The sequence below is a fragment of the Gymnoscopelus microlampas genome, assembly GCF_963454915.1.
Source record: "Gymnoscopelus microlampas genome assembly, chromosome: 3".
Classification (NCBI taxonomy): Eukaryota; Metazoa; Chordata; class Actinopteri; order Myctophiformes; family Myctophidae; genus Gymnoscopelus; species Gymnoscopelus microlampas.
This window is the reverse complement of record NC_139940.1, coordinates 26,977,186-27,002,830: the sequence shown is the minus strand read 5'-3', so window position 1 is coordinate 27,002,830 and position 25,645 is coordinate 26,977,186. Positions and strand designations below refer to the sequence as shown.

The following is a 25,645-nucleotide window of genomic DNA, read 5'->3' as shown; positions in this document are numbered from 1 at the left end:
AGGCCTGAGAGTGACATTGGAGGACAAATACCAGCAACATGGAACAAGGTCAATAGGAACGCATGCAGTGAAATTGAGCTGTGCAAGAAATACAGTACGTTAGATATAAAATAATGGATACTGTAGGTCATAAGCGCCCTACTTCCATGATCTCAATCACCTACTTTACTGGGGTACCCGATGAAGTTATTGTTATGGATATATAACCAATACATTTTCATATCGAACAATCACCTCACAGTGTGATTGGATTGATTATTTGCTCTTTCATGTTTGACACACAATAACATTTTTACTTTGTATAATGTACATTAATGTCTGTGTACAGTACTCGTATTACTCTACAAGTACACAAGATTCAGTCATTATGTGCATTATGGCAGCATGGCATATGGTAGGACTGGTTCTGTGAGTGTCCCTCATTAGGCCAGTGAATCATATGAGTTGATTCACTGGACACTGTGACACTGAGGAGGAATAATATGGTTGAAACAATGTACCGTATGAACATTGTTGACGTAAAGCATGGTCAGTGAATATTGTTCTATGTGAAGAGGCATGATTTTGAAATGTATGCTAGCCTCTGTTATGAAGCAAATCTATTTCTGGAGGTACACTGAGTACAAGTCATTGTCTACATTTGTCTTTTTTGACATTGAATCAGCCTTTTCAGCCGTCAAGGGAGCTCAACCACCATTATACAGAACTCGGGGGGTGTGTGAAACCCCACCCCAACTGTGACGTAAGAGCAAAATTAGCGCTATGTGAATATGAACAAAGAAGCTTCCTTAAATTGCATTTTCAAGGATTGGTGTGGGTTACCCTGCACTGACAACAGTCATGTTAAACATTGAGATTGGCCCGTAGGGGGATATCACTTTATTGGTGAAACTCAAGTGTCTGTCAAGTCTCCTCAGTCATCCGGATGATTTATGAGGTGGATTTCTCATTGTCTGTTTCAATCAGTTATCAGCATAGTTAAACTGATTGTATCATGAGAGTATATGTAAGATCAGCTCTTGAATTTTGTGAAAATGGATAGTTAGGTTATTATGTATTTTTTGATAGCATCAGTTATAAATCAGAGAAAAACTAAATGGGTCACAATGGCTCGCAGGGCAGTGTAATAAAAAGTAAGGAGTTTGAAAATCATCGTAGCTGCTATAGCAAACGATTACAAGATACACAAAAAACACACAATTATAAATATTATCAAGGAATCAGGGGAGGAAAAAAAATCTTTGGGAGGAAACCCCCTTTGTCTTGTGTTTCTTTTTCTATGACATCTTTTGTTTGTGTAGAAGCTTATCAGTCAGTGGGTTCATTGCTGACACAACTATCGTACTCTTTTAGGACTCGTTGTTCAGCTCTATACTGGATGACCCGTACCTGAGTTTCCAGCTCACCGCCAGACCCAACCAGCAGGTAAGAATCATGATTGAGTCCGACTCCTTTCGATGGTGTGATTTCAGCCTGAACTGTGGTACATTTTATGATGTTGATTCTCAAAGTGGGGTTCAGGGGTCCTGGGGGGGGTTCCAGGGGGTCCCCAGCAAAATGTGTTACTATAGCATCACAATCATTTTAACCACTTTAACCTTTTATACTTTGGCTATTCAAAAATAGCAGATAGCAGATACAAGCTCATAGCGCGGCACCGACTGCCTCGCTATGAGCTTATACTGTATGTTTGAATATAATATTTTTTAAAGTGAACATTTGTAACTCAAATCTTTGCTTCTGGGGTGGTCCCTGGAACCAAATATTTTGACATGGGGGTCCGCGGCCAAATACATATCATTTTGGGGGTCCTTGACAAGAAAAAGAACCACTGTTTTATGAGATGAAGGTATTACACTGACTGCTGTCTAATGATATGAATGAATGGGTATTGTGAATGTGTGTACCCTGTCTGTTTTTGTGCACTGCTGCTGGCTTGGTGTTCTAGGAGCAATAAAGCTCTATTGTCGTTTTCCCCTCAAGTTCAACATGGAGGGTCAGGGTGACGGCCTGTCGTTGAACCACAGTGGCCTGGGCTGTGGCGGTGGTATGGACAAAGGCCAGTACCCGTCGTCCCAGGGTTCCCTTGACCTCCAGGACCCAGGAGACCAACAGCTTCTCAGCAACCTGAACCGGAACTACAGCAGTGGGGAGGGCCGACATAATGTGCCCAACATCATCCTCACTGGTGAGACAAGCTCCTTCTAGCACTAATTCCACATGGTGGAGTTCATACTGTAGGCCTTCCTGAGGTTGATGATAAGATGGTCAGTAGTGATGAGCGAGTTTTTTTCAAGAGTTTAGTCATTATCAGTAACAATTAATGTGATTTTAATTTGGACCATAAAATAATGATAATTGATGAAGTAAATTATGGTAAATAAGGTTTACTCAATATTCAAAAGCATACATTTTCATTGTAAAATATGCAACAAAGATGAGCATTCACGTTTCAGTGCCTTGTAAATAGCACATATTTTAAATATTTCCATGACGCATCGCTAAACTGATTATTCAATTACTATAAAATGTCATTAGACTCTGTTTATGTTGATTCATGATAAATCGATTATTTGATGAATCCCTTCATCCCTAGTCATCAGTATCACTAACTATCCCTATATTTTTTATTGTATGTAAATTATTCATGATAGGCTGGGATTTGCGATGGAATATTTGTGAAAATTCTCAACAGAGATGAGGGACATTTGTATGGTTAAAAGTAAATAAATACAACCTTTTTTTTTCATCTTCATTTATCAAAAATGTCTTCCACTTTAGTAATTCTGTCAATTCCCAAGTCCCCTTGTACTGTAGTACCTTGTCGCTGCTGACCCCTACTGGTTGGTCTTAAGGAGGATGTAGGCGCGCACATGTCTCCTCTGATGCATGTGAATCCGCCTGTCCACTTCTTTTCACCTGACAGACAGTGATGAGTTTTACCAGGAGGACGTAAAGCGTGTGGAGGTACACCCTATTCTTACCAGTTCAGTTCCCCACTGAACAGGCGCCCTGACCAACTTGTAGGAGTAGCTAGTGCAGTGGTTCTCAACCTTTTCAGGCCGTGACCCCCCCCCCAAAATAATCATATTTGAACTGGGGACCCCCCACCCGCATAAGCACGTGGAATGTAGGAGTTGATGCATTACATTTTGTTTGACTTTGTTTGACTCAAAATAGCAGATCTACAAGCTCACAACACCTCGCGTTGCAAGGCGTTGTGAGCTTGTAGATCGTCTATTTTCTAAATGTTTGCCTCTTCCTTACATTATTTGACAATTTGGCCATTGTTTGACCAGTTTTTTTAGTTTGTTGATTACTTTTGATGCAGTAATGGTCTTTTTCCCCTTTTTGTTAGGTATTAAAAAGGTCTTAAAAGTCCCCCCCCCCCCTCCCCCAAACTCATGTGCACAGGTTGAGAACCACTGTGTTAGTGCTCCCTGCACCGACAGGGATGGCCCTCCCCAACTGGCTTCCCACCCTCGGAACATGGCCAACTGTGTTCCTTGGGACGCTCGGCGGAGGCAGATGCACTATGCGGAGGATTCAAACCCCTAGTCTCTGTGGTGGTGGGCAGGACCTTTACCCCTCGCCTGCACCACCCGACCACCCCCAACTAAAACAGTTCTAACAAAGACAAAAGCACCATTTATGTAATTGAAACACAATTTTAATATATTTTTAATTACCTACCAAACATTGGATGTATAGACATTTTACATTTGACTGATTTTGTTCATCAAAGGCGACTTGAAATGAGTGCAACAGAAAGAGTAATAAATGTTAGTTTATTGGTTTATTTGTTGGTGGACAGATTTGTTTTTTTCCCTGGCATAGTATAACATGACAGCCGGTCCTCTCCCCAGGTGACTCTCCACCAGCCCTGTCCAAGGAGATAGCAAGCGCCTTGTCCCATGTCCCTGGCTTTGAGATGGACCCCTTCTCCCTAGATGACCCTTTAAGGATGGACCCCCTGGCTCTGGATATGCTCGACGGTGACCTGATGCTAGCAGACCCGGCTGTAGAGGACTCGTTCCGCTCTGATCGGCTGAAGTGATTTACCCCCCTCCAGGATTATGGGTGTTGACAGGGAGAGAGACCAGTGGAGACGAAGCCAGACAGACAGGTGGAGAAGGCAGGGATCAGTGCTGCCTTGCTTGTCCACCCTGCCTTTCCTTGAGGGCTTGGCCTACAAGAGGGCCTGCAGAGTAAGGTTTGGCAACAGTCTGATCAATTTTGATTGGGAATATGTGTGGCTCTCTTTGTCGCTGTTGGAGAGACGGCAAACGATTTGCCAGAAGGCGGAACGAACTAAGGGGGGTGGGAGGGATGACCTTTCCGTTGCATCAAAGGCACTTAACTGAGAATGCTCTTGCAATGCTTGAAGTCAAGGAAAAGCAAGATGTTTTTAGGCATTAGCTTGTACGAGTGTTATCTGCATGTTAATGAAAAATGCACTTGGGATAATGCAAACACGCAGGGATCGTGCATGTGTTGTCAGCTTTATGTAAAAACACATCAGCAAGTCAGCGTCACTTAAGGATGCCATCTCAGAAAGCATATGCATACATTAAACCAGGACTTTCCATGCGCTTTTTGACTTTTGGCTTTCCGTGTATCCTTTATTGTACCTGGTGGTCATGTTGGCCACAGTAATGAGCGTTTTGAATTATTCTCCCCTCTTCTTCTCATCAACCCAACAACGGCTACATAGTAACTGGCTCCAAGCTAATGTGTCATAGGTTTTATTTCTTTAATATTTTAATAAGGTCAAGCATATGTTGTTCTAACTAGCAGAAATGGCAATCCATCTAGGAGAAGTCTTTAAAATGGTTTGTTCTCCCTCCTGGGCTGGATGAAGCCTTCTCAGGAGTATGTACAGTACATGATAATACATGTACCATAGCCTTGTAGATTTGTGTTGATTAGAATTTGGCCAGTGGCCATTTTGTGTCAGGACATGCAGAGATGATTTGGGTGGAACTCTGTTTCTCTTGTGTTGACAACCTCAATACATTGGAATACTCAAAAGAAATGTAAACCATACCTATTACCACCCAGTCTGTTCATCTCTCTCTAACAGATATCTCTGACCTCACTCAGTTACAGACACCCAGTCCAAGCCGCTTCAAAAGATGAAAATAACGCAATCTCTTAACTGTCATCAAACATAGCTGAACAAGTGTCCATACTCATTAATTCTTTGGAGCCCAGTGTGATGGTCCAGCATGCAGCTCCTTGTCCCAAAGCCAGTCCATCAGCTATCTGCTTCAGAATATGGATAGTGTTTGTGAGCTCAAGCCATGGGCCATCTCGCTCTTGACTAGCATTGTGTGCCTGCTTATAATGTGTAGCTTGCCTACTAGTTCATATACGTCTCTTTATGCACATTCCCTTTACAGCTAATAATAGTGACTACTTTATGTCACTAAAGACTGTTTAAATGCTATATAAGCCAAATCTGCACTTGCCTGCTGTCTTATAGATTGGCTGCGTGTGAACTTGGGCTTATGCATTTCAGTTATTGTACTGGATGTCTTGAATGATGGACTGGCTGAGTGCTTTCTGTGTAAAGCCCAAGGTAGAGGCAATACAGGGTTCCTACACACATCTGTAAACGTTCTATCTGGTTTTATACCTCCTCTCAATAGTAAGTATTTTACCTAGCAGGTTCCGGTTTAGCGTCAACTTGTTTATCTTTCTCGTTACAATGAATGCTCACAAACGCCTTTAATTACTTAACAATACATTATATTTTATATCCTGCATATGAGACATTCACATGTTCACAAAATACTAAAGAATAAGATTGATATGTGTTTTGATTCTTTTCTTTCTTCTGTGTTTAACACTAAACCGGAAACTGCTACAGAATACTGCATTATATGTAAACCCACTAAAAGGGGAAATTGTCCTTGTATACAAATAATAGTATTTCTGTATGATCATAGAAACGATCCGAATAATCTTTAGCTATAGACCTTTTCACACTTAACAACATAAACATTCTAAATGGGTCCAAGTTTATTTCCTGTTGCAGTGTTTGTGAATATCAGTAGTAGCTGACAGGAAATAAACATGGACCCAAGCTGTTCCCTTGCAATACAATTCCACTGAGGGGTCTATAAAGTGCAATGGCCACATCATTTGAACATTTGATGAAAATCATCAAATCCAGTCAGAAAATAAAGTCAAGAGAATGTATGTCATTTTGAAACCAAAGGTGTGTAGGAACCCTGCGTATGCAGAAACACCCCTTTCCTATTGTATTGCTTATGACTGCTACAATCCTTTGGTCTTTGAGCTTTAGAATCCTTTATAGTCAGGTTTTTAAAGGGGAATTTCATTGAAATTGGCTTTTCAATCATTACTCTGTAACATTAGACTTTTTAAACGGATGAATTTCAAGCCATTTCTGTTCTATTAGTACAGAGAGAAGTCGGGTAGAGAGACAGGATGACATGCAACAGTGGGATCTAACCTCTCAGGTCATTTCAATTGGTCTATGCACACTAACTGGTTACAATTAAGTTGACATTTTTACTTTTTTTAGTTGCTTTGAGTTATGATCTCTAGATTGTTGAAAGGAAGATGTCTAAATCAAATAGAATTATTAACTAAAATAGGTTGTACGAACATAAAAAAAAGAATTTGGAGCACCATTAGTAATAGTTTGGATCTTGAGAGTTCATAAATCTAATTTCTGAGCGATTTCAATAAATGTCAACTTTTGCAGAACAACAAAATGTTGAATGAGATGTCAGTTTCTGATGGAATTCACCTTTAAGCTTAGTCACTGTGATGGACACCCCTTAACCCTGCCTAATTGTCTTGCCACAGTAAGGGCCATAGCCAGAATATAACCTATTTTTATGTAACAACGGTAGTTATTACTACTATTAAAAAAAGTTTTATTTTTTAATTAAAGGTTGTCTAAATGTATATGTATATAATTGTATCTTGAAGAAATATTTAAAAAACAAGACTATATACGTTTAAGCCACACCCTGAGACCAGTTTGGGTTTGGAAGCGCAACAGGTTTTGACCAACTTAGCTTGTTGATTTTCGATGAAAAAGATGTTCTTGTGTGTCTTATGTCTGTTGGGTGTCGTTCATCAATCCCTTATCTGGCATTTTCCCTCCTCTACTTTGTGTATAAGTAGTGTTATCACAGTACACCATCATAGTTGTACTAGTTTCCCTCTTTACCTTCAATAGTTCACTGTAGCTCTAATCTGTCTGTTTGATGTCGCCGACTGAAGTTAGGGTTGTTGTTGGACCAAGAGGAAGTTTGCAGTGGTTTAGATCATATCGTCCAACATTTTGCTGTGGATTTTTACATGGTTCTTTAGGCAAATATTTTTTTATATATTTTATTTTATGTTTTGAGGATTTTCATGTCTTTGAAATTATGGAAAATAGAGAAAATTTAAGAAAGATTTATGGTCCCCAAGAAATACTGAATTAAATATTACTAACATGGTCAGCCTATACACATAGTTGTAGAGCAGTGATTGATAGATGTTAAATATTGCTGCAATGTTTTACCAATTTCTCTATGAAGAACACTCTGTGTAAACTAGCAATATGCTTTAATAGAATTCAGCTGGTCATCCTAGAGATGCCAATATGGAGAGCCAGGACTAGATGTAAACATGGCTATGATGAATATTTTAATACATTTTAACAATACTGTAGGTTGATCTTAATTCATGGGTCTAAGTTCAGCAAGGCTTATTAGGTAAGATTCCAATAACGTTGTTGGTTTGTCAGTAGATTTGAGAATATCTTAGTTTTATTCTAAGTGGATGGAGCAAAGATTAATGTAGTTTTAAACAAATAATTTAGATACCGTGTGTAGACCATGGCTTAAGTTCTTACCTTGAATTCCTACAGGTGTATGAGCCAGAATGACAAGATGCTTCAGAGTTCTTGAGAGGTTATGTAGACAAGCCATATACTTCTGCCCCCTATTGGACTGTTTAAGCTATAGTTTTTTTTTACAGGGCCTTGCACTAGTCGGGGAGCCAGTCAGGGAAAGTGTGGAAAGTAGCTTGAGAATTTGGGTCTTAAAAGGTTTGGAAATTTCACATACACACAAAATATGTTTTTTTCTTTTTTTAATTTGAAGAGTAAGGGGAAAAAATTGCTCTTACGTCCTTGAGTATATTTTGTAGTTGTAGACTAACTGTGACCTGGTGTGTCATTTGTAGTTGTGATCAAATAATCTCCTATATTGATATCAAGCTGGCATAATGTCCCACCTCTGTCTGCATACATTATGTTGAACCTTTAGCAAAATATTCAAATCCATTTTTGAAACTGAAGTTTGGTGCAAGTTTGTTACTTTGAAATGGGAAATGTGTACTTACTGTGTTAATGTTATGCCATGCTAATGCCATTGCTACAGTACCACTGTGAGCTAATACTGTGCCTGTCTTCTAATCTTGCTAACTGTAGCTCAATTGTTGCCATAAGCATGGCAAAGCAAAGTTACTGTGTCTAGGCAGTCATTAAATAGCCTATATGATTATGCATTATAAATATAGACCAATAAATAAATGCAAAAATAGCCACTGGAGAATAGCCACATATTGTTGGGAATAAGGATGGAAAGTGTTACATAACTGTTTGTCGCTTAGCTTTTTGCTTCTCATTGTTACTATAGTTATTTGATATTCTATTTATGTGCTGCACTGCTAATCATTCCCATAAAAGCAAATGAAAGGATTTAATTTACATTTTTCTAAAATTGAGAGAGGAAAACTGTAATGGAGGTAAGATGTGAGGGGTTTTATGAATGGAATGCTAGTTGCTGGGATGTTGTTCGCTCCATTTGAAAATATAAGGCTACATGCTAGGGTCAGCGCTGGCAGTTGACAATTATTGAGAGGTTAAATAGGATACTTTCACATGGTGGAACAACAGACTAGCACATGCAAAGAAGGTAATTTTGTTGATCATCTTGCACTTGCACTTGCCATTTGTTTAGCTGGGAAAAGACTTGGAGGAGGGGTCAGTACTGGTTGCTATGTTAGGCCATGTAATGTATGACTTGTTACTGCATGTTTGCTCACCAGTCCTTGATATTAACAATGGAATAGTTACAACCATGGTGGGAAATTAACACTAGCCAACAGCCAAAGTCTTCTAAATTATGACTGTGGCTAGTCGTCATTTGTTCTTTCCTGCCCTGAATATACCGTATTTGGTTTATGTGTTGGTCAACTGACAAGCTTTAACTTGTATAAACGTTTTGGATAGAATTTTGTAACCACATTGAAAGTTTTACATTTTACTGTTTAGATACAGGGAAGTATGCTACTGACTGAAAATAAGGAAGATACCCCTTTCTATCAGTTAAGGTGATGATGGGATGGGCAACTTTTTGAGGCTGGGCAAGATCATCTTGGCTCGGATTGGTCTGGGACAAAATCATCATGGGGTATGGAAATCTGTGTAGAGCTCATTTGTAAAATGCTATATGTTGGTCCCATAATTTGAGCATAAAAACCTTCCCATCTACAGTACATAAGAGGGCATAGTCTGATATTTTATCTGCATAGGACACAAGGTTCCTACTATAAATACATGTTTTTTTCCCCGTTTTTGTTTTTAATACCCTGCCAATCCGTGTCATGTGGAAGAGTAGGTGCCACTTTTTTTTCAAATGGGGAGTATCTCATTTTGAAAATCTTTGATTAATGTTGGTTACGATTACTGGTGTAATTGTACAGCAACACTGTGTCAGAATGTTGCCTATGTTTTTTTTTCTTCATCTTGACAATAAGTGATGGACGTTGAACCACTTGTCTGTGTGATAACCCTACAAGTTTTGCTCTTCATAGGCCTAAAAAGCATCTGTTATGCAATAAACTATGTATGCGAGAACCCCGCTCAGCAAGTGTACTGCAGTTTTAACCTCTGCCAGTAGGAGCTGCTGTTGACCAGCAAAGTAGTGTAATAGGGATCAGTTATGGCCATATTTTTATTGATGTATTATATTAATTTCTGTCATGTTTAATGTTATTCTGTTTTACAATATAGTTTTTGCCTCATGTTTAGGGTCAAGAAAATAAATGAACGTATGCATTTTTTTTAGTAATACATTTACATTGTTATACATTTTTATTTTAAACTTGTAATAACCAGGGAAACCGTGTCTGTTGTAAATAATGTTCTTAAACCATAGGTGCTTCTTAAACCTAACAAGAAAAGATTTTTAAAAGACTGTACCTTCACATTATTTTGCAAAAAATAAATGATACAAGTCAAGGATTCCATTGTGTAACGTTATTTCTGCATTTATACATTAACATGTGCCATCCTACACAGGTAGAAAGCCAAAGAAAGGAGGATGGTGAACTGTCACTACTGCTGGTTTGTAAACAACAGAACGCAACAGCTGCAAATGCGTGAACCACACGCACACGACGGTGAGTGGAAAACTCGCCCCAAAACACGCTCGCCCCCATTTTTTTTCGCGGACTTCTTGTTCTTGTATTGTATTTGTTTCAATGAGGAATGAGGATAAAGTTAGAAATAAGTTTTGCGAAGTTGGCAACTTGGCATAGTTTTACTGAGGTCAAGTTTAGGAATAAAGTTAAGTTTTAGCACCGTTTTAGGTTACTTACTTTTAGGAATAAGGTTAGGTTTAACTTTAGATATAGTTTACTGAGGTTACTTTTAGGAATAACTAAGTTCAGGTGTAGGCATAGTTTACTGAGGTTACGTTTAGGAATACCGTTCCGAGGTCGCCAGAGTTGCCCCGGGGCGACTGTTTTGGGGCGAGCGTTTTGGTATTCACCACGACACATCGATACATTTACACGCACGGTAACGGCTAGGATAAGTGGGCACTAGGGACTTATGGGCACCTCGATGTAAAATTGACTATTTTGTCCAAAATGTAAAAAAAAAAAATATATATATATTGATTTTTTTTAAAGTAAAATCTATGACTCCAATATGCACGCTACTTCTGGGCCGCTGGGCGTAATGAAAACAAATACTCAGCAGTTTCCTTCCTACTGTTTTTATTGTGTCTCCTTTCCTTCAATATCGCACGAGCCGATGGGTAAACAATTATCACGCGTTGTGAGCTTGTAGATTTGCTATTTACTGAGCACGACACCGGGCACACAACTTAAGTAACTGAGGCTGTATAGCTTGTAGATCTGTTCTTTTTGGCAAGCGAAACTCCTCCCTTCCCTACGACGAAAGCAGAGAGAGAGAGAGAGAGAGAGAGAGAGAGAGAGAGAGAGAGAACACGCTACAGTACAGCGACATCTGCACTGGCTCTGCTCACACAAACCTGCTGGTTCACCACAACTACACAACAACCATGGACGTTGTATTTGTGAACATGACCTAAACATGACACTCCCAGTGTGCTGTCGGAACTACCAGCAAAGACTACAAGGTACGGTCGACATTATATTCAGATGTTGTGCAGTTATTTTGGTGCAAGATATCACCAGCTAAGTTGACGAGCTAACGTTGACTGACCCCCATGTAATCACAATTGCGTGCAGTGCGCTCCGCAATGGTAGGACATTTTTAAATACCCAACAGCTAAACAGTGAAGCCATCTCTTAACAGGGCGTTTGGTGAAGTCTGTATTTAATGTGGTGATACTGATGTGTTTCTTTTAGATAAGGACACGAATGTGTATTATATATCTGATATCAGAGCCGTTATCTGCATGTTAAGGTTAGCGACATTTGCTAACGGGGGCAGGGAACGGAGCTGAATGGGGGTGTGTGACAGTGTGTGCGCTAGCTGGAGTATTTTCTCAAGCTAGCGACTGTAAGTACCACATGAAACGGATTTAAAAATGCGTTTGTTGTAGTCCTTGTAGAACCAGCGTTCTGAGATGCTATTTCTATATTGACCCACCAACACTCTCCTCCAGAATGCTCAATGCGTTTCAGTTGATTGAACGTGACCGCCTCTTAAGGGCCTGATTGCTGCTTCAAATACAACAAATCTAAACTCACACAAAAAATCACACAATTTCCTCGATACTGTTCCCATCGTGTGTACAAAGCAGCTCTGGATATAGTACTGTTATTTGAACAGTGGTGTCATGTGTGTGTGAGACTTTATTTTTCCTGTCTCTTCTGTGCTCCACTTCTGCTCGTCTTCACTTTGACAGTTCTGTGAAGGCAGTGATGATATTGTTATGTTATTTCTGGCTAGAGGGAATCTATACCATAGGTTAACTCATTTAATTGTTGAATCTGTTAAATTGGCTGCAAGGGCATATGCATGAGAATGTCTATTAATGCTAGTTTGGATTGCAGATATTTAGAACGCCTTCTAATGTAGTATTATCTTTGCTAATATGGTTGCTTTAGAGAGTCTAGATTCTAGACTCTAGATCGATAGAAGTGGGGTCGGGGAAGCCCCAGGGGCTCTTGGGAGAGTTCCAGTGGGTCTCCACTTTTCCACCTAAATGAGGAACGAGAGAGGAATGAGTATTATTAGCCCAATGACACAATGCGCAAGATTGACTATTCAGATCACAGGTTGGTTTCAATACCCCACCTACCGTGCAGTATGCAGTGGTATTCTGTACCAAAACATTTTAAATGGGGTGTATGTTGTGCGAAAGTTTCCTCAGAAGTTGTCATGAGTGAGACAAAAAACTGCATGTGCCATGAGTATATTGATTAAACTTACCTACTATATATATATATATATATATATATATATATATATGTATATGTATATATATGTATATGTATATATATGTATATATGTATATGTATATATATGTATATATATATGTATATATATGTGTGTATATATAGCTAGTGTAGACCTACATGCTTCACATTCATCCATTATCTTTCATCCATTTATTTTGGTCTTTTTACCACTGAGAAATGATTTATCTCTTAGACAGTCGATCACTGTCAGCCACCCACTGCTGCAAAGACATTCTTTGAATATCTATTTTTCTTCTGTCACAACTCACAAAGTATTTCTATGCAGGGAAAAGACAGAAAATAATGCTGCTCTGAGTCTGAATACATTTCTCACAAATTATGCATGGCCTTTGATGATATAGGATTTAGTATTGGGGGAAATACTATTCATTATTTAGGCTAAACAGGCCCTGTATGCAACACATTTTAACTATTATTGATTTTTTTATCCTTTACTCTAGTATTAATTCTCTGTCAGTGGTGTACACAGCAGTGCACTACTACTATGAATTATGAAATATGTCATCTAGAAGAGAATAGCTTTAGTTTCATCATCAATCTCTGGGAGGCAAGGGGCTTAAGCATAGTCCTTGTGGCCTTGTGCTACTATGGAGCTCATCAAAACCAACAGGTCACACCTTTTAATCCCGAAATTGTCTAATTTGTCTAATTTGACAGACTCTAATTCCTACACAGTAAAATGTAACCAGCTTCAGGGTTCCTACTTGTAGCTGCCCCTACACTCTGAACCTTCTGAATAATTGTGCATCTTGGAGGGATAGCCTGCATGAAAAGGTTGTATACTTTGTGAAATATGCCATGGCTATTGAATGTGCTAAATTGATCAATTTTGTCACGTGCTGTGTCTTATAAAAACAATACTGTAAGTCCACCCAGTGAATTTGGTGGTGCTAGATTTGAGACAAGGTTGCCGGAGAGTACTTTTTCCAACATGCAGGCCTACTTCTCAGTGTCTGCTAAATATACTACTCTCTGGCTGTCTCTATCTTCTCTTTTCTGTTTGTCATGTTAATTGTGAGGTTGAATACATGGCTAGTGATTTGTCATGGTGGCACTGGTGTGAGGATACATGGTCTGCATAACTGACATATTTTCACAGTACAGCACGTGGTACAATAACAGGATCTCATCTACAGTGCATAGGGACAATACAAGACATGCTTGTTTGAGCAGAGTGCCTCTACTACTGCATGTCTTGGTGGTGCAGCTGAGAAAGCTGTCATGCTGGGACTTGCCATCTCTCTTTTTGTTTTTTGATACCTATCACTTCTCACGGGGGAACTTCAGTTTTCAGCTTCACCCAGCTGAGTGCTGCCCACAGAGGAGCATGGAGGGGGGAGTGCAGTGTCTTGCTCAGGGACACTTCGAGCTGGAATCGTAACTGGGACCTCTGGAGTTCTAGGTGGGCTCTCTAACCATTCAGCTATGCCCCATGTATTTGTCACAATAGAGCAGAGTTACTCCATGGGGGGATGGGCTGAGCACAATAATGTACAGTATGATCAGGATTTGTTAGGTGACTGGGTTCCAAAACCAACCAATACCAGCCCCTAAACAAATGCTGGACGGTAAAAAATATTTGCTGGTGAGTGTGTCTGTTTTACCAGCCACTATGTAAATTGATCACCAGTTATTGTTTGGAGGCCATCTTCTATTATGAAATAAAAATTTAGAATCTAACAGCTACTGTAACTTCAAAGTTACCAACCTGCAGCCAACAGCAGTGTGACAAGCCAGGTGTCTGTAATATCAAAGGCCAAGTGTGATATAAGCTATTGTTGGTTATCTCAGTTCCACAAACAGAGTTTCTGATCAGGTATCGAACATCAGGTTGGATGGTGGTGGTGTCAGCTCAGGCTAAATTGGTATTGACCATAGCCTTGCCAGTTGCCACTGCTGCTCTGTGCTCACCACTGCTGGTCACCAGCTGTTGGGTTTCAGAATTGTCACGCAAGGAGATGGTCAAGTCACGGAAAGAAGGATATCTAGGACCATACCTTTTCTTTCACCACCAGTCATAATGCATTACAGAAGTCACAATTTTAAACAGTTGATTTATAGAATACAATAGGATATATAATAGGATGCCTCAATGGTAGTTTCGTTACCTGCCACAGAATCCTAGCCCCCACCCCCTTTCATCTAAGTTCAAGTTGCAAGGGGTTAAATGAAATGATTTATTGAATGCTCAATCTTGAAATAACATGTCTAGTCTCTGAACCTTTCCTCTTGTCCGTTGTCTTGTCTATTCCAAACTAGTTCCTCAACATTCCACTTATAGTATTTACAATGTCTCTCCTGCTACAGCAGTGGTTCTAAAACTTTTTCATGTCAAGGACCCCCAAAATTATATGTATTTGGCCACGGACCCCCATCTTCAAAAATATTCTCGTGTTCCAGGGACCCCCAGAAGCAAAGATTTGAGTTACAAATGTTGGCGTTAAAAAAATACATATATTCAAAGATTTGCGCACATTTTCACGATTTTTCAAAAATAGCACATCTACAGCTTGTATATCTGCTATTTTTGAATAGCCAAAGTATACAAATAATGGTTAAAGTGGTTACAATGATTGTGACTTTAATAAAATAAAATAATTAACTTATTTAGCTGGGGACCCCCTGGTACCCCGCCAAGGACCCTTGGGGGTCCCCGAACCCCACTTTGAGAACCAATGTGCTACAGTGCTACAGTAGTTACCCCAATCTATCAGAATTGTGTTCTTTGCGTAGGAATGTGCTCAGCCTGGATGTTATGTAATTGCTGGATATTCAGCCATTGGACCCTCCACATTCCACCCCATCTGATTGCTCAGGGGTTCAACAACCAATCAAATGTTTGCAGCTGGTTAAGTTTAGGCATGGGTTTTGTGTGGTTAAGTTTCAGATTAGGTTCTCAAAGGAGGGTGTTCACCAACGGTGAGGGTTGGTGAACAGGGAATAGGTTAGGTTTCCACAGAGCACATGGCGGCTTAATAGAGTTTCCGGCAGATGAATACTATGCTGCCTATGTAATTTGAATGAGTTTTATTGTACTATTAATTTTTTATACATGCTGTGTTTATGCTTTTGATAAACGGATAACATGCATAACATTTTCATAAATGGATGACTTGGGCTTACTGTAAACCTATTGCTGCCAGTAAAGTTTTTAAGTTGGCTCATAACTTAAATTGGCAATTGAAGTTACAAAGAAAATAGTTATATTTAGCTATCAAATGTTTGCTATCTCATTTAGAAAGTAAAGTCTTCATTTCCACAGCACAAGTTTAGTTTCTTTGGCAACTGTCCAGATGCAATTGACGAGAAAACAGATGTGTTGAATGAGGAACTAAGACTTTAACATTTGACACACGTCGGAAAGTTCAACAATTAGGGGATTTGTCACAGATGCCATTTTTCTAGTCAAAAGGACAATACAAATGTTTGTGCAATACATATTATACATGCAAAATACTTAATTTGATATTAGCAAAAAAGTTAAATCTATTTTATCTAAAATGTACTGATATCAATATTTTTGTGATTCCCTCTGCCTGGGGATGTTTCAGGTCTGTCTGCAGGCACTTACTTTCTTCCTGGATAATTTCTGATCAGACACAGTACAGTTTAGTTGGAAGTGGGCACACTTAACCCTGGTTTCAAGTTAAAGTTGAAGAAATACATTTGATTTGATACCAAAAGTGTTTGTATATGGATGTGGAATGGATTTTCATAAAGTTCTCAATGTGGAACAGGGAGTAGGCTGACCGACTTAAAGCTGACACAGCCAACAGCAAGTTGTACAAAATGATGTCACAGCAGAGCCCTGTTTTCATTATTGTTATGACCTTTGGCACATTTTCTTTACAGCTGTTACATTCCCAACCCCCCCACCTTTTTTTAAATGTTTGTTTATTGTCTCCGCCAGGAGACATTGTTTTCACTTTCCGCCCCCCCCCCCCCCCCCCCTCAACCAAGCTAACATTGGTCAAGCCTCACATGACACGTGACAATACGGTGAAATAGTGTGATCTGATTGGCTAGTGACGTATAGCGGCCTATAAATACATGTGTTACTTTGAAAGAGTCTTAGCCTCTTTCAAAGTGAGGTAAGACAGGAATAATCACGAAATGGCTGAGAAATGGCGGATACTGTAACAATTGGACAGGACAGATAGGACACTTACACAGACAGGACGGATAGGACACTTACATAGACAGGACGGATAGGACACTTATACAGACAGGACGGATAGCAGGACACTTATACAGACAGGACGGATAGGACACTTATACAGACAGGACGGATAGGACACTTATACAGACAGGACGGATAGGACACTTATACAGACGGATAGGACACTTGTGTCATGTTACTATGACACAGTAACATGTTCTATTTTTTGTAAGAATTAGAACATAAGAATTAGAACATTCCCAACATTCCCAACACAAGTCTGCTGGCGGAGACTTGTGCTCCGAGGAGCACTTTTTCTAGTTATTATTGTTTTGTTTGTAAACAATTGACCTGCCTGTGTGTTAGCACATTGGTTCTCAAAGTGGGGTCCGGGGACCCCCAGGGGTACTTGAGGGGGTTCCAGGGGGTCCCCAGCTAAATGATGGATAGGAACCAAATGGACCCTTATGGGACTGTAACTCTGAGAGTGTACAAATGGAACCAAATGGACCCTAACGGGTCCATTTGGTTCCATTTGTACACTCTCAGAGTTAAATTAACATTGGTTTTACAATATGAATTGGGGTCCCAGAGATATAAATGCCATTAGGCCTATATGGGGGTCCGTAGCCCTAATGCATGTCAAACTGGGGGTCATTGAAATTAAAATGGTTGAGAATCACTGCTAGAGAGCCTTAAAAATCTTCTCTTATGGGGGTCCCTGGCTTATCTTTTCAAATGGGGGTCCGCGGGCTAATAAGGGTCAATTTGGGGGTCCTTCACATGAAAAAGTTTGGGAACCACTGTGTTAGCAGACACAGTATTTCATGGTGCCTTAATGTTGGTGACTGAGTATGTATGCAGGTACTGCAGAGTGACAACCTGTTTATGTTTGCCCTGTCCCTTTGTACTGTGTGAGATGCTGTTGTCCTTCACATGTCACTGTCACAAAAGTAAATATATGTAGTATATAGTGTATAGTTGTGCACTACAGTGTCTGTAGTGTGGTATTAACAAAGTCTTGGCTCCATTGACTAAAGACATTTAGTCACCATCCATCTGTGGCAAAATATTCGTACATTTCTAGTCTTCAATTTTGCCTTGCTTGCTACTTGTGACAAATACATTGTGTGGAATTATTTGCTGCTACATTAATCCTGTATTGTTCACATGTGAATTCTGTAACACACATAACATGCCATCATGACATTAGTTGCCCCAGTGAAAATGGAACCCATGTCTTTTTAATGTTAGTGCGGTCCTTTAACCATGATGCTACAGAAAAGATCTAGATCTAGCAATTTATGTATACCTCTGGATATGTTACACAGACAGACAGACAGACAGACACCTTGGTCTACGGTTTACTTGTCTTTTCAATATGACTTTTGTGATCGATTGCACCAAATCAGAATACTACAGTGTCCTCATATTGCTTCCTCACTTGACCCATCACTGTCTTCAGATTTGTGATATATATTTTCAAGGGAATGGAATGCCGTGGGTGCCATGGGGCTCCGCAGAGGAGTTGCAATCCACCCTGTCTGTGGGGGTCACGAGGAGGCCTACTAGTTGGGTCACGCAGAAGGGGATGAAACCAGGCCTCCTGCCAACGTTCAATCTATGGCAAATAAGAGACAGATAAGCTGAACTGTCATATTGACAAATTTGCCATTTATTTATGCAACCATAGCATGACCAAAGCATAATGGCATTCAATGCAATTTGAATAAATACTGAAAACCCATCTTCAGGAGTCTCCAGTCATGTTGGCTGACTCCACTATTTATGACAGTCAAATATTTTAGTTTTCTCTTGTTTCACATCGATGTGTGAACCGCTTCAACTCGGTTTTAAGGGGGCAGTCGGAGATGTTCTCCTCCAGGATGATTATGATTGTTTTCTGCACTTTCTAATGTAGCTGCTAATTAACATTAGATTCCCACGAGTATAGGGATCAACAATAAACTACTGAAGCTGTTCCAAGCGAGGGTCTGTGACTCTGTGTTTTCTAAGCAGGCTTTAAATAGATGTGCCTGGCGTAACCATTTCTGTGGCGCAGCCAACAAGCCTGTACCAGGCCACGTGGCCTTTCAGACACAGCAGAATCAACACTTTTCAGGACAAGGCTAAAAGGGATGGTCCCAGTGGCAGCATGTTCATCACAGCGTCGCTGCCCGCACTGCACCACTGGGGCTTTGGTTGAACCTGCCAGAATGTTCTGTCGTCTTAACTCTGGACAGCGGTGTGTCACACGTTACTCTGAGGTAACGCGAGGGTCGGATTTCGACACCACTGACAATATTGTGGCACTGCCTTAGTTACAGGAGACTGACGATGCGGTCTGTCTGGGATTTGTTCTTGACCTCCCCTTTTGCTTTTACCAGCCTTGGGAAGTGAGAGGGAGAGACATGGCTAGGAGAAGAAAGCACTGTGGATGACGATGGTATGAAACAAAATAGTGGTCTAAATAATCGATGTAATCGTTTATTAAACGGTTATATATTTTCATAAAATAATCAAATTTGAAAATACTTTTGCTTTTTTTTGCTAATGAAAAGGAGTGCTATGGTTTGTGAAATTAATTGAAAGCTTATCATAAGCACAGTCATTGTTTAGTTAAGTTGACTGTCTTGATTGATTAAAATAATAATTATTCAAACATTTGATCCTATCAGTTTTGTGACTGCTGTACAACTATATTCTTCCTCAAGTTAAACAACTTTCTGTCTGGGGAAAACGTGACATCATTGACTGTGCCCCCTGTCTACACGACAAAACTATCTCTGTACAGTACACACACGTAAACGCAGAAACGCGTTATAAATGGAAGCGCATTCCCGATCAGAAGCAGGTCAGGAACGCTCATCTGTTAAATTCGGCACGAATTAAGCTGTGACATCATCATTTGGAAATTATTCACTTTTTTTAACCATTTACAAAAATGTCAGTTTTGGTGTCGGATGAGAGGCCCAAACGTTCACAAAAATTAGCATTTTTAGAAAAATATCCATATACGTGTAGCCCGGGCCCTATTTGTTTCATTTTCGTAAGAATGACTTAACCATAATAGGCATTAGATTTCATCATCAGAAATAAGGAGGGTTGTTGGCTGGTTGTATCCAGGTTCCAGTCTCTGGATGAAATTATATGATACGTTTGCCTAGTCTTGTTTTCTGAAGTGAGACTTGTCATCAGGGACTGTGTGGATGTGGAAGAGAGCTGCTGGTAGCAGCTCTTTATGCATTTCTGCATTGGTGTCTAAGGTTATGGACACATTTTAATACATTCTTTATTTAGGCTTAATCATCTGATCAGTTTCCTGACATATTAAGTGACCAGTAAATCTCAGACACTGCTCACTCAGATATCTTACATTTGTATCTGCTCTTCAAAACTAGATATGGCAATGGTCAGACTTGTACTGTGAGTGGAACTCTATATATTTGTGATTGTGATGCTATCAGGACATCAACACTGTTAAAAGGTGGAAAGGAAGTGACAGAAAAAAGTGAATGAATGCCGGCAGAAACCGTGGTGAGCATTTGAAGATGAAGTGTGAATGCACTATGATGGGATCTGATAAAGTCTTTGAACTGTTGCAAAGATAATATTTTGGTGGCTGCGCACAAGGATACAAAGACCGATGTGTCACCATGTTTGACACATCTCAGAGAATAAGAGCCAAGCTTCACTCCAACAAGTGATGCCTGCTGCTGTCAGAGAGCGAGTCCACTTGTGATCTGCTCATTGGCTGACCACATGGAGTGGTACTACCATTGTGTGTGTGTGTGAGTCAATGTATGACCCTAATGTGGTCATGTGCTGTGTCGCTCAGACCAAGGGGAAGACAAAAGGACATTGTGCCCAGCCAGCCCCTGTGTTTGGGGGAGACATGGTTGGTGGCAGGGCCTTTGGCCTAGTGTGTGACACTGTACCAGCTAGCACATCTCTGCACCAGTGGCAGTGTGTGGCACACACATGCATGCAAGCCTACAGACTGTTTTGCAAAAGCCCCAAAACTATACCTGTCCTGTTAATGCTGTTGGCCTCATTTATCCTTGCGCCATCAGGCTTTCCGCAGTACCTGTGGAAAGTCTGGTTTCTGTTCAGTGCTCAAATCCAGTCTAGAGCCTGCCTACTGTATCTGGTAATTTGCATACACATACACACATGACTGTTTCCATATCGGATCCGCCAACTGCAAAGTGAATTGATCTGAGTCAGCCTCATATAGTCTAGCCGCCCTCAGTACAGCAGTAAAATCCACAGTATTAATTTAACACAGAGTGTAAACATTTACCCAAATGGACTCTTACAGCAACTGGAAATGGTTAGAATTAATGTAAGCTTTTCAGCAGCTTTCTCCCCCCTGGCCTGTCAGCACTTTGTCAGTGTCCTTCCCATTGCATTCAGGACAGGAGGGTCACTCCCTCTCTTCTGTTACATCCTGACAAGAAAGAAATGTGCATATTGTCCTCTCTCTAAATGACATTCTTCTTTCCTCTACATACCTGTACTTAGTTAAAGATGTAGTTCTACAGGGGGTGAGGGTAGCCAATGTCTACGCTCCCAACAGGGACTCTGTAACCAGACCACTCGTGAGATTGCAGAACCCTTATCTAGAGCCGGCAGCACCAGAAGTGTAGAAGGGTGGATCCCATGTAACAGTCTCCAATGACACTTAGGAACACACACACACACACACACACACACACACACACACACACACACACACACACACACACACACACACACACACACACACACACACACACACACACTCTCACTCACTCACTCACTCACTCACTCACTCACTCACTCACTCACTCACTCACTCACTCACTCACTCACTCACTCATGAAATTAAATGATTTGTTTATGTCCATACACAAGTATGCCAAGGACATAAACACGTAATAAATAATGCAATTTGACATTGAGGGACAGTCGGTTGCAGAAGTACCTGATTGGCAACCAGGAAGTCAAATACTGACAGGATGATGGCACACATGATGAGAGATAACATACAGTAACCACGTCAAGAGTACAGATAGCGGCGTCTCCTACAAATTGAGTGGCTACCAATAATAGCAGAAACTGAACAGTACCTCACTAGCTGTTTGGCCTTCCTCTTAGGGCAGTGTTTCCCAAACCTTTTATCTTGAGACCCAAAAGAGACATTTATTGTCTCCCTGGGACTCAAATGTACAAAAATACATTATAAGCCCTATTTCTTTATAGGGTTTTTCATGGAGGAGGCAGGGGGTTAGTAAAAGTTGGTCCCCCACAAACAGTTTGTGTACATGAACCACGCTGCCAAAGATAAAAACTAAAGTTAATTACACCTGTATCCCAGTTGTGAAATGGTCTGCACCAGCTGTTGGTTAGAAAAGTACAAACAACCTCACGCACTAGTGACGCACACATACACACCTTCACTGTCAAATACAGTACTTGCTAATCTCCCCATGAAAACCAAACAGTAGACACCAACCGGTGAAGAGTTGGTTTTCTTAACACAATCAGAATAAAAATGAAACGTGGTGTTTTTTCTCTCATACGCCTGTTGACTTCCTGTGACAGTTACCACTTCCTGTCATAAACCATGCCTCTTCATTCAGAGGAAGATTAAGGTAGGCCGCCATAAACATAAGACAAGACTTACCAAAAAGAAAGATTCATCATTCAGTGAGTATGTTTGTTTCTGTTGTTGGTAGGATGCTAGAATTAGGGACCCGTAAAAGCTGTGTATCCCTTTTCGACATATGTAGAAAACACTGTGGTTGTGGTGGATCCGTGCATACAGGTAAAGCCATATAAAATGTATTTTTCACTGAATTGCCTTCTATATATTTTTTGCCCAGCCTCTTTTCCTTTTGACATTGGGTTCTAAACTTGAATCCTGAGTGACAGCATCTGGACGCTTTAGCCATTTATTGATGTTTGATTTGCATGCAGATTTGACAATGGATGTATTGGTTTTGACATAACCCTTTTTAGAAAAAGGCTGATGCACAGCACACCTCAAAGGTTGGTGACAGGTGTGTCGGACAAAAAGTGCATATGTTCAGAAGGGGATCTTTGATAATGACATCAAAGAAAAGGACCCGCACACTGTCTGGAACTCTTTATTCGACGTTTCGGTCGTTAGACCTTCATCAGGACAGACGTGTCTGCTTAGTTCCAGACATAACTGTCTTGACATATTAGTGTAACAGGTGACACCTGCTGGGAGTGGAACTAGCTTGCTGTACCCTGTATACCAATTCAGCAATGGGCTTATGAAATGTTCTTATCATTTTGAAAATAAATTGTAAAAGAAATCTCCAATCTTTTCCCTGCAATCTGCTTAGTACGTGGGTGCCATGCCATTAGTCTGACGGTCCATTGATTCGATTGAAGTACCATTAGTCCGATGGCGCGCATTATTACTTAAGTCTAACCCTAACCGTAACTTTACAAAAAACTATGCCTAACCCTAACCTCACACTAATCTAACATTTGTCTCCACTTATCGGAATAATGGGTAGCCCCGGTACCCGGTACTGTACACTTGCATTAGTGTTACATTATACACATCTGTGTGATCCCCCACAGGATCTAGCTATCTACAGTATGTACGCCTCTGGATATATTCATGTGATTTACGATTCAAATGTACGGCGTAGAAAGGAATGACGCTTATGGTCACTCTTGAGGGAAGTGAGATAGAGGATGTTGTAGTACTGTACCATATCATGGTTCGAGATATCCTCCTAGATTGCAAGGTTTTGGGTTCAATCCCAGGTGACCCTTCTATAGATTTTCTTTGTTGAGGTGTCCTTGCGCTACTGGTCTTCTGTGTCTGTCCCTGCAACTCCCTGTGGAGGAGGACAGGAGGATACACTGATTTCCTCTTTGGACATCAGGAGAATCTCACAAAAAGCACTGCATCTCGACCTCGGTTCGAGGCCTCTCACTTAACACTCATCTGTCACACCTGCCAGTCTTTCAGATCAACAGCGAAATATGTTTCCATAACTGCCATGTGTCTTGTCAGTGTCCTTGAGCAAGACACTGACACTACCATCTCTCTTATGGTTTGTTGGTCTGGATTATGACCCCCCACCCCCCATGACAACGGTCTTTCGCATGTCACAGTTTGTCTAGTGTGTCAGGATGTGGGCAGAGCTGTGAAAGCTGAGTTCTCTGTACCATCTGACAGATTGATTCCCTGCTCTGTTTGGCTGACTGTAGGCTAACTGAAACAAACATAGAAACTGTCTGTCCAATCCATGGGGCAATCTAGTGCATTTCAAAGGGGTTTTCCAGTGTGAGTGTAATATGTGAACGCGCCTTTGCACACGCATGTGGACACGTGTTCATCGGCCACCCAAATTGGCCACTCTCAAAAAGAGGAACCAACCATGATGACTTTAGCAAATTCAGCTCAAAACATGACCTTGCTAAAAGTCTATTTAACAGTTTATTAGACAACTCCCTGACTGTATCCTGGATGAACGGTTCAGGAATACACTGGATGCTAGATAAATGGCCAGTAGGCATAGGTTACAAGAACCTCATTGGCGATATGACGTGATAAAATACACTTTTTAATTGTATCCTTTCAGTGTCTTTATGATTGTACATGTTGACCAAACAAGTTGAACAGAATAGGTTTTAAGTCTGAGCAATGTTTTTTATTTGAATACAACTTTCCCCCCGTATCTGTGCCTAGTATGAGCGATCATCTGCTCTGTACCAGCACTGGACAATATGGACAAAATCTAATATTATTGTGGAGGAGACTATTGGTGCTTCCACAAAATATTTACACATGAGACATTTGTTAAATAATCATCAGTAACGTCTAGCTAATAATTAAGTGGGTAAAGGCAAATGATAGCTATTACCAGTCAAGGAAGCTATACAGCACTATATTTATATAGCATACATATTTACAGCACTTTACTATAATAATGCAGCCTTTTAAAACCAGGAAAAGACAACTCTCATGCCATATCACAATATTACAGTATCTAAAATCCCGGACAAGATCTTGTCTCATTTAACAATATCAATATAATATAGAATCATTGCCCAGCCCTACTCTGAGCAGAGCAGATATGATTGATTACTCAAAAAGGTACAGATTTAGAGGAAGAGACCCCACCCAAAGACAGAAACAAACTGTCTGCATTCCCTCATAAAAACAGAAATAAACATCTTTGAAGATAAGCATATACAATAGGTACACTTAAGCATTAAACTTATTGTCCATGCTTTAAGTTAAAAGCTTTGTCTCTAAATTGCCATTCTACCATGTCTTCATCCTTTAAAGGAGTAGTTCATCCACAAAATTACTTATTTTCTATCAATTACACACCCCATGAAGCCTCGAATTCACTGAGATTATTTTGTTTTTATTGCAATAATTTGATGACCAGCGGAGACTTGTTGAGTCTCCTACTGGAGAGACCACCGGTCATCAAATTATTGGCTTAAGAATGCGATAAAAAACAAGAAATCTTCAATGCTTCATGGGGTGTGTAATTGATAGAAAATACGATTTTCTTTGGGGTGAACTACTCCTTTAACAAACATAAGCAATAGCTCAGTACTGTACTCATTGTACAGTGTAATAAAAAGTTAAATATTTGTTTTCAGTATGTATTTGTGTACGTAATGTGTATTATTGTAACGTGGCATGTGGTTCTATGCCAATATTGCTGCCTGTGATATCAACACTGTCTTCTTAGTACAGATATT

At 40.2% G+C, this 25,645-nt stretch overlaps 2 protein-coding genes across 9 annotated transcripts in view; both read left to right on the top strand.

Annotated features, from left to right (window-relative positions):
- LOC311042734 (CREB-regulated transcription coactivator 2) overlaps nucleotides 1-10,279 on the top strand; it is a 58,911-nt gene extending 48,632 nt beyond the window's left edge. For all 5 annotated transcript variants that reach the window (XM_084053688.1, XM_084053691.1, XM_084053689.1 and 2 more), the window contains 3 exons: nucleotides 1,354-1,425; nucleotides 1,984-2,188; nucleotides 3,867-10,279. In XM_084053688.1, the coding sequence (XP_083909814.1) occupies nucleotides 1,354-1,425; nucleotides 1,984-2,188; nucleotides 3,867-4,057 (468 nt within the window). In that variant the 3' untranslated portion in view covers nucleotides 4,058-10,279. The remainder of the gene's footprint in view (nucleotides 1-1,353; nucleotides 1,426-1,983; nucleotides 2,189-3,866) is intronic.
- Nucleotides 10,280-11,287: 1,008 nt separating this feature from the next.
- The window catches only part of dennd4b (DENN/MADD domain containing 4B), a 48,976-nt gene continuing 34,618 nt past the window's right edge, over nucleotides 11,288-25,645 (top strand). For 3 of the 4 annotated variants that reach the window (XM_084053321.1, XM_084053320.1, XM_084053318.1), the window contains exon 1: nucleotides 11,288-11,423. The gene's annotated coding sequence lies outside the window, so the exon portion shown is untranslated. Of the gene's footprint in view, nucleotides 11,424-22,578; nucleotides 22,704-25,645 lie in introns of those variants that run through there. The other variant, XM_084053319.1, reaches the window with a different exon arrangement.